Source organism: Astatotilapia calliptera, chromosome 7 (assembly GCF_964374335.1).
Source record: "Astatotilapia calliptera chromosome 7, fAstCal68.1, whole genome shotgun sequence".
Classification (NCBI taxonomy): Eukaryota; Metazoa; Chordata; class Actinopteri; order Cichliformes; family Cichlidae; genus Astatotilapia; species Astatotilapia calliptera.
In genome coordinates this window covers 2,946,397-2,963,619 of record NC_137428.1, presented here as the reverse complement: position 1 = coordinate 2,963,619, position 17,223 = coordinate 2,946,397, and the positions used below count along the sequence as shown (strand labels likewise).

Genomic DNA, 17,223 nt, shown 5'->3' with positions numbered 1-17,223 from the left:
GATAGATGCATATATATATTTTTTGTATTAATACAGTGAAAATAAATGGTTTTGACAAAGCCACCAACACCTGACCCCATGATGGCTAAACTGTGCTTAACTGACAGCTAAAGTCAATTTGATCATTTAACATTAAGCTGCACAATCCCTCGAGGCGGTCGAGGCAGTATCGTCACATAATAAAACTGAATCTGAGGAATATTTTGATTTTGATTCTTGGCTGAGCTTTTTAACCAGCTGCTTAAAGCTCTGCTTTTCCACTATGTAACTGCACCAGAAATTTCCATCCACTGTTTATTCTTCCTCTCACATGGAGTGCAGCTAGCGAGCAATAACAATGCTCGGAGGGGTCATTTGTTTACTTTTGGGCAGCACATCAGCAGCTGCTAGCATCTCCTCCTTGTGTGCCTTCATATCCTGGCTGTACTCAGCAGTGTGTTTTTGTCACCAGTGGTGAAACGAGTTGTTTTCACCTTTTAGTAGGAACAGTTTTCTTGCCAGTGATTGTGATGCCGTGAAGGGTGTTTAGGTAGCTTAGTGTTTACGTGGCTCTCGCTCTTAGACATGTCTGGGCTTGCGTTGTTGTTGTGCATGCTAAGGAGCTTAAACACAGCTTTGTCGATGTTGCTGGCTCACCTTTATCACTGGGACTAATGCTAAAATATTGACAAACAGTAGTTGTTAAAATAGTTGGTGTACTACTTCCTGTTTCCGTGTTTCACAGCTCTCCGAGCTCAGCTGCACTTATCGCCATTAAAGACTGCTCTCTGCTGGTGTTTTTCATGCAACACATCAGTGCATCTGCATCAGTTGTTTGGTGCTTTAGTTAGTTATTGTATGCCCTCCACTGAATCTTTAAGCACAGTTATGAATGAAATCCCTCCCTGAGCCTGGTTCTGCTGGAGGTTTCTTCCTGTTAAAAGGGAGTTTTTCCTTCCCACTGTTGTCAAGTGCTTGCTCATAGGAGGGTTGTTTGATTGTTGGGATTTTTTCTTTATTATTGGGCCTTTATCTTATAATTTAAAGCGCCTGTTTGAATTTGTTGCTGTTTAAATAAAACTGATCTCAACTGAAGTGTATATTGTTTGTGTTCCTCTCCAGGCCAAACTGCCTAACCTGAAGGATGTTGATGTTCGGTACACTGAAGCATGGTGATCGGCCAAGCTTTCAGCAGCCCCTTTACATGCCGAGACACACACAAGCACGATCACACACAAACTCACACATTACATCGACGCCATCATTACACCAGGAACCCTAACATCACCCGGCCTGAGGATCACCCCGTCTGATTAGACGCTTGCTATGAGGAGGAGCCGTCACCAGTTTCATCACCGATCCCACAAAGTGACACCGTCACCGGGAAGGAACTTTGTGAAACTCATCGCTCCTCTTACCTCGAAGGCCCTTGTTGTTTTTTTGTTTTTTTACAAACGACATCAGAGAACGAGAGGACCCGATGTACTGAAATACTGGAACCCTGCTCTCTCTGTCCTTACCCTTTGCCTCGTCCTTTCATACGTAGTCTCTCAGTTTTCATAATCACTCTTGTTTTTTTCCCTCTCTGCGTGTGCACCTCATAATGAAATCCAGAATCGAGGAAGGCTCCACCTCCCCGGAGCCTCTCGCTGGCGTTTGCCCCTCATGGAACGAAGGCCGGACGCAGCAGCTCGCCTTCCAGTTCGTCTTTGATCCGATCCACGATGTAGCTCTCCCGACGGACGCGGTCAACTGTTATCGAGTCCTCGCTCTCTCTTTGCTGTCAGTTTTCGGGATCAAATTCCGGCCTTTTCCAATCTTTCACTGGGAAAATGAGGTGCTACCTCAGAGAAAAGAAGACTGTGCCTACTCCTCATGTACAACTCGCGAAAAGGAGAAAAAGAAAACAAAAACGGTTTTTATCAACTTGAATTAACATATTTTTCCAGACATCTGTGCTTTCATATATTGTGTCTTTCTATAGAAAACATAAGGAGATGCCCACCTCCCTCCCCATCACCTCCCCAACGATGACATTTTGGGAGCTTTGCAGGAATGTCAAGGGTGATGGCAATATTTGGTCCTTTTTAAATTGCCTTCAGTGTGCGTGCTGAAGCTCTCCTGTTTCTATTTAATAGGACAGTTGTGTAGCAGTAGCTGGGTGGTCTGGGACTGACTGATATTTATAAGTTGTCTTTAAAACCTCTGACACATTGTCTTTCCTGGATTTCGTTGGGAGGTATCAAAGTACACAGCTTTTTGGGGTTTTTTGCATCGCATTATCCAAGAAGCCCTCGCAGGTCGCCGCCGCACATGGACGTCCATGTACCAAAGCCGCGGTGGCAAACTTCAGAGTGGACTTCTGAAATCGGACCTGTTTGAACCAGACCCATCACCAGCTGAGAGTTGTATATTTTCATATCCCCCTCTCGTTTTTGGTCCCCGCCGTGCAGGTGCTTTGGGATGCTTTTGAAGCAAAGAACTCGCCAAACGTCTTTCCTCTGCTTTGTTTTTTTTGAGGCAAACCTGAGCGTGGTGTCGCCCCCCTGATGCCGTTTGCCTCTCCGACCCCCTGTCCTGAGCGGAGGAGTCGCAGTGCCTCTAGCGGATGAGTCACTTGTCTTTTTACCTGTCCCACGACCTGTTTTGAATCACTCTGCTGTATTTATATTACGCCATATCACGTGGATGACATTTTTAGGCTAATTCTTATCAGAGGATGGGACAAAATTCTTGTACATATTCGATCACAATAAGGGACGAGTAATCGGGGAGGGTGGGGCACCTTCTATTTGCCTGTGTACATTCCCTCAAAGTGTTGCCTGTTTGTTGTGGCAGCGTTTCATACGATGTGGTAACTGCCCTGACACACTGCAAGTCTGTCAGGATCTATTCTCCCCGTGTGCGCGTGGTTTGGGCGGATTTGTCTTGGAAACTCAAGGCAAGCGCAACTGCATCCATCCATTTTATTTATTCGTGTCGACCTGGGCAACGCTCCAGATGCTTGTTGAATCAGAGGACAGGACGCCGTCCGCTACGAAGCGCTTTGTTTCCTATTTATTGGGTGCCACGACAGGTTTCTGTTTGGCCTGTAGGTGCGGTTTGTGTACGGCCATCTTCGGGTCTAGCTTTAGGACATCGTGCTCTTTTTCATATCCTGTATGATGTACATATGAGTGTATATAGTCGTCTCCTTCCTTTCTCTCTTTGAACCATTTTTGAATCCTCGCCCTTCTTCATCTCCTCTCTGTTTTTCTCTCAGCCTCCTTTTCTTCGGCAGGCTGTTGTTGCCTTCATCTTAATGTGTGTGGTTGTTTTTGTTTTGTTTTTCTTCTTTTCACACAAAGTGCTCTGTAATCTAAAAAAACTGTTTTCAATGTGTGTTATATTTTATGTTTCTCTCATTCGATCACTTTAATCAAACATTTGTTTCCGGTGTTTTTGTTGTTTAAGGTTTTTTGCACGTAAATGTTGCCGCGTCATCGAATATGTTTTTTCGTTATTTTGTAATTTTTGTTTTGTAAAAATACCATAAAGGGTTTGATCACTATCTCACCAGGCTGAGGACTGAAATGGAGAGATCCCATCCGGCTGTTTTGTGATTGGTCGTAGCCAGGATCTACCCACGAGCCTGCTGTTTGAGGCAGTTAAAGTTGATTTTCTAAAACAGCCAATGACACTTGGCGCCTTTGGACTGAAGCCGAGATTTAATCATTTAAACGATGGCCATTTTTTATATCACGAGTCGTATCGTATGAGGATCACGCTGACTGTGGTCATATTAAATAAAGTTGGTGATTCCACACATCAGCGACCCGATGATTCAGTCTGATTTTACTGCAGTTGTTTTTATCCCCGATGGTTTTGAAGGATGAACGGTTTGACTCTATTTTAAGAGTGACATGAAGAATCCTGATACCAATATCACGTTTATCTGGTTGACGTGAAGCCACAGCCATCGGCTGCTTAGCTCAGCGTATCAGGAGAAATGGTTACCTTGACTTTATCGAAAGGTAAAATAGTCCTTCCAGTACAGAGTTTCAGATAATGAGGTATGTGCGAGTAATCCACGAGTTTCTTTTTTCTGGTCTAGGGTCTTTATGATGTCATGCTGGAGGAGGGAGGAGCTAAAACAGACTAGAAGGGTTTTCTCGCACTGCTTCCAAGGCACACAAAGGACGGGGGAAGAAGTCTAAATGGATCAGATCCAGATCCAGCTACGCTATTATTTTAAACATCCTTGTTGCTAGACCAGTGTGCTTGTGGCCTTTATGGGGGTTTTTACAGGGTGTATGACTAATGCCATTAAAATAAGAAAGCAGAAAAACAAACATCACCTGGTGGTCTCCAGGTTGTGATGCAGCTTTTAGGCTACAAGCAACCTGCAACACAACACTGAGCTTCAGTGCAGCGTAGCATCGTTTTCCTCCAGAGACTGTACTAGTAGGGAAACTGGCTGAGGTAACGAGCTTGGCTGTAGCTTCACCCTTAATCCCAGAGGTAATTCATCAAACTTGGCATGAAAGCAGATGAGCCCATTTCCCACAGTGGGCTGTTTTGGGCCACGCTGACTTGTCCAAACTGTGAGCCTGGGGTCCAGCATGTTGAGATGATTATGTTTCTCTCTCTTTTTTTTTTTTTTTAAGTGTTACTATAGAACGTGCTGGTTGAAAAGTACCGTCTCTCCTGTTCGGCCATGTCTCCTGTTTCCTGTGGAGCTCACTGAGCTTTCCTCCCCGTTCATCTGTCACCTTTTTTAAATAAGAAAAACATTTTTTTGTAAAGTTTCTACCACACCTGCGTCATGTACAGCTGTGCTCGAGTCTTAACCATTGTTATGGAAGGAACAGGGTCAGACAAACCTGACAGACTGAAAAAATGCAACTACTTCAACTTTATTTCCCATTCCTTGTAGTAAAATCATTTTGTTGGCAGCTGGAAAAGGGGCGCCCATCATGTTTCTCTCTCTTTTTCAGTCTTTCGGTCGCATTGATCTGCTTCTCCTGCCGAGTTATTATTATTATTGCTGCTGCTGCTGCTCTGTGGCTGTTGTAATAAAAATACAAAAGATCTTCAACAGGAAAATAACAACTATGATGTGAAATAATTTCAATCAAAAATAAATTGTCTGTGAATATGTTATCAACCGGGTGTGTTTTTTCTTTTCTTCATGTTATTATATCAGTGTAATGGGGGGAAAACATGAAGCTTTAGCTGTTAGTGAGAAAACAGAAGAAACACAAATGGTTTTGCAGGTGGACACGTTTCCCTCATCTTTTTGGACAGTTTCTTCTCATTTAGCTGGAGTCAGAGTCACTGCTGCTTGCATGAGATGATACCTGGACGCCACAGGTTTGCCAGAAGGCCATTTATTCTTCTCTGGTATATCTCTTCAGCCTTTTTCTCAGCGCTTGCAGCCTTTGTTTGGTAGCATCTAGAGCCTGTGTTATGGACAGCTTGCTGTACCTCATTTTGACACCCTTCTGCAACTCGCATCAACATCTTTCCAGCCTTTGTCTTCCTCTGCTTGCATCCTTGATCTTATACCCAAGTGGTTGTAGAGCAGTAGTGGTTTCAGTGATGCTGGTAGTGGAGATGGAGCACAGGGCAGTGTTGCAAACATCTCCTGTATTGAGACGAGCTGGGGACTCGTTCTCTGTCTCGAGTCCAGCCACACGCTTCATGCTCAGTAGATGCATCTGTCATTGGTTTAGCTGCACTGCTCTTGTCTACCAGGGTTACAGGCTCATTACTTCCATATTTCTCCATGCTGTACTTCAGCCTATGAGTCTTCAGAGAAGCTGGAGATCCACAGGCTGAAGTATATTCCTTTATGGAATATGTTTTGTTAAAAATTGTAAGTGAGCAAACTTACAGGTAATTATTTCCCCAGTGTTTGATGGAGGACTTGCTCTTTTGTTCGAGGCCTCTCTACGCTCCTCACTTCAAGCGTTTGGCCTACTGCTGTCCCTGCAGCCTACTTTAAAATGTGGTGGAGCAGAAAACAATGCAATAAATACAGATAAAGAATGTCGTTCACCAAGCATACTTTATTGACTCGATTCATGAGGAAGTCAGAGGAATTCTGGGACAGCTATAACCACAATCTGCCTTCATATTAAATAGAGGAAACACTCACTGCATGAGATTACAGATCGGATTTCCATATCAAACAAACATTGAAGAAAAACGTCACACTGGTGAAACTGCACAGCAAAAAAACCACATTCAAAATGACTAAAATGAATTAAACACAAGCTCCCTGGCAGCAGAACAGCCACTGCAGTGAAATCGTCATTATTTCAGACTCCGCTCTTTAATGAAAAATAAATACCATCAGTGTAACACGATGCAGTTTGATAACAGACTGAATGCAAACATATCAAGCACAACGCTGGCTACTTGGACCGTTGTAACGGCCTCTTACATTTCCTCCAGCAATTCCATATTTCAAAAACTCCAAAACGTTAGGAACAATTTTTTTTCAATCTTAAATAAATAGAAAACCATTCGGGATACTGGAATGTTGCCATCTTCGGTGGAAAGATGGCAAAAAAAAAAGCTCTTCCAGATCACAGCTCCCATAGCAAACATTGATACTAGATTTGAAGCCTGCTGCTCACACAGGTTAGACAAATGAGTCCTCAGGAGTAAAATTTACTGTTGTTTATCTTCTTTTCTTTTGACCTGGAGAGAAAGACGGACAGATTGAGAGCAGAGAGTAACAAGTATCACAAATTAGTTGTCATATATTACAGTATATGTACATATTGCAGTATGCATCATGAAATGCAAATTAGATAATCCACCAAAAAGCTGTTTTATGGATGGAATTTCCTAATCAGTTTATTCTGAGCTCGCCACTGAAATTTGGAAGCTGTGGCAGCCTAAGGACCTCAACTGAAGTGAAGCAGGCCATCCGCTGACGGCAATGAAATTAGTCTGATAGATAGGCGGGATGTTAGCGGCAGCAAAATCAACCAAAATATCACTAAGCTTGGCAAAAGACCCGAAGACGACAGCAGCGGACGAACGGGGTCCTTTCCGTGAATAGACTGTCGCTGCTAGAGTATTCCTGCACTTTTCAGACTTACCTTGGATTTTCACCAGTGCTGCCCTTCCTCATGAGGTTGTTGGTGGGCTGAGCCAGGGAGGATCGCTGAAGGTTGCTGTGTGTGTCGTACAGGAAGGGTTCGCCCAGCTCTGCCTGCTTCTTCTTCAGCTGGCTGGAAGACGAGTACAGCTCCTCCTCCGCTTTCTGAACGATACGTGCCGAGTCAGCAGATCACAGAAATCCCGCCACAGTGACATAAACGTCGATGCGCTCCTGGTGCGTTACTCACCCCGGCCTGCTGCACACTGATGTAGACCAGAAGAGAAGCTAGCTCCAAGTCTTCACTGTAGCCGTTCTTCAGAGGGACAGAGCGGTAACCTGTGGAAGCAAACCCAAAACAGTTCATTTCCTTCATTTATTCACATCACCTTGATTTGTGTTATAACCTGATTCATTCGTGTTCATTTCGACTTTTAAAATCACTTTTAAAAATTACATTTTTTTTAATCTTAAGCAGTAACGATGGACCTAGTTTAGTTTTTACAGAAATACAAAAAAACCGTTGTTTTCAACGTGACTGTGTGAGTTGTGTTCCCTCTAAACTTAAAAAGTCTTAAAATGAGTCACAACCTAATTTCACTTCCAAATGAGGTCACTTCAGTGTGTGGTGTCAGTCTTTTGTGGAATTTCAAAATACTAAAGCCCGCTAAAATTAGATATTAAAGCTGCGTCACACTCAGAGTGGAAACTCCCCGATTACCAAGAATCTAAAAGTTTACATTAAAGTTTGGCCAGGATACAAGAGACATGAGCTAGCCACTGTCTAACATTACTTAAATATCAAATGATTCAGGATTGTTTCACCTCTTTCATTATTTATAATTTGAGACGTGGAGTGTCTCTTCTTATTAAAATATGAGCCCCATACAAAAAGTTAATACAGCAAAAGCGAGCACACCTGTGAGAAAACTGGTGAACGAGGAAATTAACTTGAGCTCCACATGATATAGTTCTCAGGTGAAAGTATTCTCAGTGTGCATTAAATCTTGCTTCTAAGTAACATTCAGTTCATGCAATAATGATAACGAGCACTACCTGAGAGTGACGGTAACAGAAGCTGCGTGTATGAATTCCCACCTGAGCGAAGGCCTTTCACAGGAAACGTGGCCTGAGCTAGAAAGTTGGGGTCTGAGAACATGTCCTCCTCGTTGACGATGAAGCGCAGGAAGGTGAGTTCAGGCTCATACACACTCAAGATTATGCGCTCTGAGCCTTTCCACACTGGGTTCAGACCATTGTCACCTGCAGGGGGCAGAAACGTGCAAAGCTTTAACCTGTGAAGCCTCAAGTCCCCATTAAATTAAAAGTCCCCAGAACCTCAAGCTGAAAAGAATAAAAGTTCCCGCAGTATTGCAGCTAAGGCCGAAGCTGCTCGAGCTCTGACTATTTTAAGGTTTTTCATTATTATTATTATTACATTTTGTGATGGACGACTTCTCCCGGGTCGTCCCGCCTTTTGCCCTGTGAGAGGTGGGACAGGCTCCAGCCCCCCACGTCCCACAATTTTTCCACTGTGAGATCGAAAGCCCCACAAAGACGAGGCAAATCTCAGTGTTGATATAGATACACAACAAACACAACCTTATTACAATTTTACCATCGATCTTCTTTCAAATCTCTAATTCCTGCAGAAAGCGTTGAAACAACGAACACAAGCTACATTTTTAATAGTTAGAGAAAAACTAGATGAAACAGAGGAAAATAGAAAGGTTGCTGGAGAATCTCCTTACGATAGACGATGGTCTTGTACTTCTCCTCTGTGTGCCCGCACAGCTCGATCTCCACAAATGGACTGGCGATGCTGCGGCCTGGCTTCGGAAGGTGCCTGGCACCAATCACCTGCAAGGGACGAACACAACTGCTCTTATTCTCTGCACACAATCAGGCCCAAAGTGCATTTTTGTACATAAGTGGACCCTGAACGTGACTCATAATCATGACAGAGGCACAGAGAGTGTGTGTGTGTGTGGCGGCACACCTTGACCACAATTTTGTATTTGACTTCCTTCTTGTCCTGATGAGGGTCGTAGCTATCCATACGCATGAACTCCGGCTGCAGCACGTAGCCCGTTTGTCCGTTCAGACTGAAGAGGGCGTTGTTCAGCTGCATGTATTTATCTGGGTGGACACAAGAACCTGAATAACTTCACAGTGTCACTTCTCCTTCAGGCAAATCCTGATAATTTTCTAACAGGTAGACTCGATAGTGTAACCTGTGTTATTTTTTCAGCTGGAGTAGACAGATATCCCCCAAAGACATGACAGACAACATAAAGAGGGCAGTTTGAGTTTAGCTTTAGTGCAGAGTGATGCACTGGCAACCCATCAGCATATCTTTAAATATCAAATCAAAATCAAATCAAATCACTTTTTATTGTCACATCACATGTGCAGGCACACTGGCACAGCACATGCGAGTGAAATTCTTGTGTGCGAGCCCCACAAGCAACAGAGATGTGCAAACACAACAACACAAACGAGCAAAATACAAGAATGGCCAACCTGAAACTAATAAATATATGTACAATATATAATAGTGTATGCATTTCTGGATGTGTATACTAAATATTTTCCTACGTGTGTGTGTGTGTGTGTGTGTGTGTGTGTGTGTGTGTGTGTGTGTGTGTGTGTGTGTGTGTGTATACACATTTTTACAAATTAAATAGTAAAAAAAATAAATAAATAAAAAAAATAAATAAATAAAAATAATAATAATAATAATAATAAAATATATAAAATATACAGAGTTGAATATGTGCAAAACAAGTGGCATTTATATACAGTGTGGAGTGCATAATGTTGAAGTTCCAGTAGTGAAGCTGAGGTGTCTATGACGTGTTCAGCAGTCTGATGGCCTGATGGAAAAAGCTGTCTCTCAGTCTGCTGGTACGGGACCGGATGCTGCAGAACCTCCTTCCTGATGGAAGCAGTCTGAACAGTTTATGGCTGGGGTGACTGGAGTCCTTGATGATCCTCCCCGCTTTCCTCAGGCACCGCTTCCTGTAGATGTCTTGGAGGGAGGGAAGCTCACCTCCAATTATCCGTTCAGAGCACCGCACTACTCGCTGGAGAGCTTTGCAGTTGTAGGCGGTGCTGTTGCCATACCAGGTGGTGATGCATCCAGTGAGGATGCTCTCAATGGCACAGTGATAGAAGGTCCTGAGGATGCGGGGGCTCATGCCGAATCTTTTCAGTCTCCTGAGAAAGAAGAGGCGCTGCTGCGCCTTCTTCACTGTTTTGTTTGTGTGTACTGACCACGTAAGATCCTCAGCCAGATGTACACCAAGGAACCGGAAGCTGCTCACTCTCTCCACAGCAGCGCCGTTGATGGTGATGGGGGTGTGTACTTCTCTGCACCTCCGGAAGTCCACTATCAACTCCTTTGTCTTTGCGACGTTGAGGGTGAGATGGTTGTCTTGACACCAGTGGGTCAGGGCGCTGACCTCCTCCCTGTAAGCTGTCTCATCACCGTTGGTGATAAGACCCACCACTGTAGTGTCGTCCGCAAACTTCACAATGATGTTGGAGCTGTTAGTGGCTGTGCAGTCGTAGGTGTAGAGTGAGTACAGGAGAGGGCTCAGTACACACCCCTGTGGAGCACCAGTGTTCAGTGTGACGGGGGATGAGGTGATGCTGCCCAGTCTGACCACCTGGCGTCTGTCAGACAGGAAGCTAAGGATCCAGCTGCAGAGGGAGCTGCTCAGTCGTAGATCCTGCAGTTTCCTGTCCAGCTTCGAGGGAACGATGGTATTGAATGCTGAGCTGTAATCTACAAACAGCATCCTCACATACGTGTCTCTCTTCTCCAGGTGTGACAGGGCAGTGTGTAGTGTCAGGGCTATGGCATCATCAGTGGACCTGTTGTGGCGGTATGCAAACTGTAGAGGGTCCAGTGAGTCGGGTAGTGCAGAGCAGATGAAGTCCCTGACCAGCTTCTCGAAGCATTTGCTTACGATGGGGGTCAGGGCTACAGGTCGCCAGTCGTTCAATGAGGAGATGGTGGAGGATTTGGGTACAGGGACGATGGTGGCCATTTTGAAGCAGGCTGGGACTACAGACAGAGAGAGGGAAAGGTTGAAGATGTGCGTGAACACTCCAGCCAGCTGAGCCGCGCATGACCTGAGGACGCGGCCGGGAATCCCGTCCGGACCAGTAGCTTTGCGTGCGTTCACCTTCCTGAAGCACTTCCGCACATCCTCCTCAGACACAGTGTGCGCACTGACGTCATCCGCGGTGCGCACACTGTCCGGTCTCATGGTGTTCGCTGTGTCGAATCTAGCGTAGAATACGTTTAGATCCTCACACAGAGAGGCCGTGGTCTGCGGTGTGCTGGTTTTCCCTCTAAAGTCTGTGATCGTGTTTAGTCCCTGCCACATACTCCGAGGGTTGTCAAACTGTTGCTCCACCCTGTCCCTGTACTCACGTTTGGCTGCTTTGATCGTCTTCCGGAGTTGGTAATGTGCGTGTTTGTAGTCCGATGTGTTCGCGGAGGCAAAGGCGGTGTTCCGTGCCGCCAGTGCCGCGCGAACATCTCCGTTAATCCAGGGTTTTTGATTTGGGAAGGATTTGACTGTTCTGGATGGGACGACATCTTCCACGCATTTCCTGATAAATCCACAGACTGAGTCTGTGTACTCATCAATGTCTCTGGCGGCCACGTGAAACATTTCCCAGTCCGCGTGATCAAAACAGTCCTGCAGCGCAGACTCCGATTGGTCCGTCCAACAGTGCACCGCCCTCCGGGTTGGAGCTTCCTGTTTCAGCTTCTGCCTGTAGGCGGGCAGGAGCAGGATGGAGCGGTGATCTGATTGGCCGAATGGGGCGCGGGGGAGGGCTTTGTACGCATCCCGGAAAGAGGTGTAACAGTGGTCGAGTTGCCGGTTTCCACGTGTGTTGAAAAGGATGTGTTGATGGAGTTTTGGTGAGACTTTCTTCAGGTTTCCCTTATTAAAGTCTCCGGCTGTGATAAACGCTGCCTCTGGGTGTGCGGTTTCCTCGCTGCTGATCGCGCTGTACAGTTCCCTGAGTGCACGGTCAGTGTCGGCTTGTGGGGGAATGTAAACAGCCGTAATAATCACTGCTGTAAATTCCCTCGGTAGCCAGAATGGCCGGCACTTAATCATCAGGTACTCCAGGTCCGGTGAGCAGAAGGATTTGACCGGGTGCACGTTCGCATAATCACACCAGCTGTTGTTGATCATGAAACACACACCACCGCCTCTGCTTTTCCCAGTAAGATCCTGTGACCTGTCCGCGCGGTGCACAGAGAACCCCGGCAGTTGTATTGCGGAGTCCGGTACTTTGTCCGATAGCCAGGTTTCTGTGAGGCAGATCACGCAGCAGTCCCGCATCTCTCGCTGGAATGAGATCCGTGCCCGAAGCTCGCACAGCTTGTTCTCCAGAGACTGCATATTAGCCAGTAATAAACTGGGTAACGGTGGTCTGTAAGTGCGCCGTCTCAGTCGAACCAGAACGCCAGATCTTCTCCCTCTGCGTCGGCGTTTGCGGCCTCCAGGGCCAGAGAACAAAGGCGTCTCAGGTGAGATGAATGGGGGGTCTGCAAACGGAGCGTCCGTGTTGCAAAACTTGAACTCCGGAAAGTTATAAGAAAGACCGTCTTTTATGTCCAGTAAGGTTTGTCGGTCGTACACAAGGAGACAAGTGCTGCTCGTGAAAAAATAAAGGAAAAGTAAAATTAAACACAGAAGAAAGCCGTTGCTTGGGGGAGCTCGCGACGAGGCTGCCATACTCGGCGCCATCTTGATCAAGCTTTATCAGGACATAATAAAATGACCTGGTCCTCAGTAGGCCTTAAAATGAGGTAAATGTAACTTTAAATGAATCCCAACACGTGACACGTTGCACTGTGCCATTATTTATTGAACAAAAACTAAGACAAGGTGCTGACGTAACGTGTGAAAAACGTTGAACTCCTTGAACGCCTTTCATGTATTCTGGAGTCAGATGTGAGCCCATCAGTCCCACAGCCCGACTGAGATGCTGTGGACAAACGAACTGAAGCAACACTGTAATGAAGAGCAGGCCAACATGTTTGTTAACCTCACACAGAGAACAGGTATTTGAAAGACTGCACAGGCTACAGAACCATGGGGTGGACGCACTGCTTCTGCATGTTGGTTTAGCCCTAGTTAACTAAATAATGACACAGCGTCAGGTGTTGTTGTTCATCTCAGCTCATACGAACCCAAATGTACGACCTGCTAAAGACTAGATTTTTTTTAAACTTTGTCCTGACACTTAAATTCTTAGTAATGTACAGATAGTGTATTTTCTCTTTACCGTGACTGTAACTAAGCTCAAAAGACAAAGACATAGTGTCTCTAAACACATAATATATGGGTTTATAAAGCTATTCATAGCCAAAATACTACATATAAGTGGAGTAATATACTGAAATAAGCTTTCAGATACTACAAATAGAAGATTTCTTGTATTAATGGGATGTTAAAACCCGGGAGAGCAGCCAAATGGCTTTTAGCTAGGCTTTAGCTTCAGCCAAGTGGAAGCTAAATTGGCTAGTCATTCATATGTAAATTGGGTTGTTACCTGGGAATTCTGGAGGGAGGGGAGTGGGGGTGTGTGATTGAGGGGGTGGGGGAGCTGCTAAAAGCTGTGCACTTCCTTTTGTGTTTCATCTTGATGCATTCTCAATCATCCAGGGAAATAAATCTCCAAAAGTCACCAACTTGGAGTGTTTCAGTTTGCCATCTTAGGGAGAAATCAACACACATGGGTGTATGTCCTTTGTTGCTGAGATTTATTGATAAAAACAGTACAAAAAAAACCAACCATTTGTACACATATTTACAAATAATAATAAAAAGTGAGTGAGTACATTTCAACATTATACCAGTGGTCTGATTGATGCCACAATGGAGCAAATCGAGCAAAGACTGATAAGTTTGCTGCAATTTCCAGTGTGTGGGGATCATTGGTCACCAACTGCATCACGTGCTACAACCCTGGTCTACATATCACCGTTGATGAACAGCTTTTCCCATCAAAGACTCGGTGCAGTTTCCTGCAGTATATTGCAAGTAAACCTGACAAGTTTGGGATCAAGTTTTGGGTGGCTTGCGACCTAAAATCCAAGTACATTTGCAATGTCTTCCCATATCTTGGCAAGGACCCCAATCGTCCCACTGGGGAGAGACTTTCTGAAAATGTAGTAATGATGCTGATGGAACCATTCCTAGACAAGGGCAGAAATGTTACCACGGACAATTTCTTCACATCGCTTTCACTTGCGCAAAAACTTCTTGGACGGAAAACCACCATCCTCGGCACAGTCAACAAGATTCGCAGGGAAATTCCTCAATCCACTAGACAGACAGATCGCAATGAATTCACCACTCAGGTATGTTGCAGGTCTTTTGTGGTTCTATGTTTATGTGTTTCATTGTGTGTAAAAGGGCTATGGAAATAACAATTTATCTTATTTCTTAGGTGTTTTCAACCTCTGCTGCCACGCTGACGGCGTATGTGGCCAAACGGAAGAAGACAGTCTATATTCTTAGCAGCATGCACGGCGTGGTTCAGACTGATAACACCACCAAAAGGAAGCCAAACACTGTCTCCCTTTACAACAAAACAAAGTGTGGCGTGGATGTGATGGACCAGATGGTTCGGGAGTACACTGTCCGCAAAGGAACACGGCGCTGGCCAGTCGCCGTGTTTTATAACATGATTGACATGGCAGCACTGAATGCACATGTGCTGTATCAAGCATGCACCGGGACGAAGGAAAGACGGGTGGACTTCCTGGTGGAGCTTGCAAGAGAGTTGGCTCACTCTCATGTAGCTGCGAAGAAGGCAAGAAAAGAACAGTTGCTTCACACCTAACCCTGGAAAAAGAGCCATGTGTCAGGTCAAACACAACTGCAAGAACAATCATGCCACTGTGCGATGTGTTCACTGCAACAGATACACATGTGGTAAATGCAGACGACAGATACCGTGGCAGTGCCAGGATTGTGAGTGATTGCTGACAATGTTGAATTGTACTCACTCACTTTTTATTATTATTTGTAAATATGTGTGCAAATGGTTGATTTTTTGTACTGTTTTTATCAATAAATGTCAGCAACAAAGGACATACACCCATGTGTGTTGATTTCTCCCTAAGATGGCAAACTGAAACACTCCAAGTTGGTGACTTTTGGAGATTTATTTCCCTGGATGATTGAGAATGCATCAAGATGAAACACAAAAGGAAGTGCACAGCTTTTAGCAGCTCCCCCACGCCCTCAATCACACACCCCCACTCCCCTCCCTCCAGAATTCCCAGATAACGACCTAATTTACATATGAATGACTAGCCAATTTAGCTTCCACTTGGCTGAAGCTAAAGCCTAGCTAAAAGCCTACCAGCCATTTGGCTGCTCTCGGGTTTTATAGGTAGAAAGGTAGAAGCCTGGGGGATGCTAGTGTTAAATCCTCTATTATTTCCCATTTTCACACTTTTATTTCCTCAGACTTATTTATTTCTGCATTTTCATGTCCTTTCAATGTGCCGATCCTCGTGTTGCTCAACCTACAGGCGGAGGTTTATTCTAAATTTATAATTATATTCTGTCACAAATATTTTAGCGTGTTTTTGTACTTTGCTTCACTTGAATGTTTTCTTGTCATAAGAAGATAAATATAAAGCCCTCAAAACTGTCTCCTTTGTCCTCCGCTGTGTGATAAATGAGCACTGCTGTACCTGCTGTTTGGAAGTTGAGAGCCACCATGTGACAGCCGAGGGCCCACATCGGGTAAGGGTCGTAGTTTGAGGACTCGACGCGCTGGCCTTTCGGGTAGATACGACTCAGAGCTTTGCGGTTGTACTGCAGGAAGTCTTTGGTGCGGCTCTTCCCTGGAAGCTTGTTCTCCACGAAGGAGCGGACCTCCTTGTAGCTGTAACTGTCTGCAGAGCAGGAGAGAGGGGAGGAGTTCAGTGGTTCAGCCACCTCACCTTCGCTGCTTGCTAAGAGAGGGAGCTGACATTTAGTTAAAGTGAGCTAAACAAATTAACTGGATTTATTTCAGAGGGATGGTTGTTTGGGGACTAGACTGTGAAAGGATGCATGTCTAAACTGCATCTAAACCCCACCCTCTCACACATTTTCACTCAGACAGTCAGAAATATTATAATTCTGATCATTTATCAGCACAAATCCATATTTTTAGATCTTTGTATAAAAACAAAGCTGACAGTTGTGAGACTTTATCAGAGGTGGAAGCATCACAGCAGACGCTTTTCTGTGGAAGTAACTGAGAATAAAACAAAAACATGAAGCAGATTTTCCTGTTCTGGCTTTTTATAGCAGATAACCTTAAATATTCTGCAGTAGATCAAAAACAGAAGAAAACCATGAATCAACATATGAACATTACCTGATGCTGCTGAAGTGAAGCAGAGCAAAGTTACAGAGGTTTTATTAGAGACACGGCTGAGAGCAGTTTGGCATCATTTGTAAAAGTTTACATTTCTGGTCTTGAAGTACACAGAGACAGAAAGAGCTGCACAGGAAGTGTGATTTTATCGTGGTGGAAGCAAAAGTGCCAAAGTAAGAAGGACTAAATGATGTTGTTTATCAAACGAGAAGCATAGTTTTGATCTTCTTTTGCTGCTGGTTCAGTCAATTTTGATCAGAGAGTGACAAAAACCGCAACTGCACACTTTGTGTTTGCACAGTCTCAAGAACATCGGGCGAGTTAGTCCGCTGCCATATAAAAACTGTAATGGCCCTCGATTACTTGTCGATGTGCAATGCTGCTGAATAAGAGGAGCCAGAGAGCTGTCTCAGGCTGCTGTGTTATAATTCACTGTTCGGTGACTTTATTGATCCATTAAAGGTTTTAACTTAACCCAAAACACAGCAGCAAACATTTTCTCTCACTATTGATGTTGATCGGCTCCATAGGAATAAAATTTAACTGAATTTATCTGAACTGGATGTCATGCTCAACAAAAATGAGCAACAAGCACAGAACATTGAAGCTGGTCCATCAGATACAAATCCTGCTCACAGCAGCACATCTTACTGTTTTCCTTTCAGTAACCACACTCCACATGATAAGTGGTGGTCATCAAACGATGATTGTGGGTTTTGGGGCTCTAACCA

General features: G+C 44.7%; 2 protein-coding genes across 4 annotated transcripts in view; one reads left to right on the top strand and one right to left on the bottom strand.

Moving 5' to 3' along the window:
- Positions 1–5,125, top strand: part of cmip (c-Maf inducing protein) — a 45,733-nt gene extending 40,608 nt beyond the window's left edge. For all 3 annotated transcript variants that reach the window (XM_026172487.2, XM_080303366.1, XM_080303367.1), the window contains one exon: positions 1,102–5,125. In XM_026172487.2, the coding sequence (XP_026028272.1) occupies positions 1,102–1,155 (54 nt within the window). In that variant the 3' untranslated portion in view covers positions 1,156–5,125. The remainder of the gene's footprint in view (positions 1–1,101) is intronic.
- Positions 5,126–6,009: 884 nt separating this feature from the next.
- plcg2 (phospholipase C, gamma 2) overlaps positions 6,010–17,223 on the bottom strand; it is a 55,556-nt gene continuing 44,342 nt past the window's right edge. Inside the window, exons 27-33 of the mRNA XM_026172483.2 lie at positions 15,819–16,022; positions 9,072–9,211; positions 8,824–8,932; positions 8,171–8,335; positions 7,323–7,411; positions 7,074–7,237; positions 6,010–6,666 (exon numbers count right to left, since the gene is read on the bottom strand). Coding sequence (XP_026028268.1) covers positions 6,624–6,666; positions 7,074–7,237; positions 7,323–7,411; positions 8,171–8,335; positions 8,824–8,932; positions 9,072–9,211; positions 15,819–16,022 — 914 coding nt within the window. The 3' untranslated portion in view covers positions 6,010–6,623. The remainder of the gene's footprint in view (positions 6,667–7,073; positions 7,238–7,322; positions 7,412–8,170; positions 8,336–8,823; positions 8,933–9,071; positions 9,212–15,818; positions 16,023–17,223) is intronic.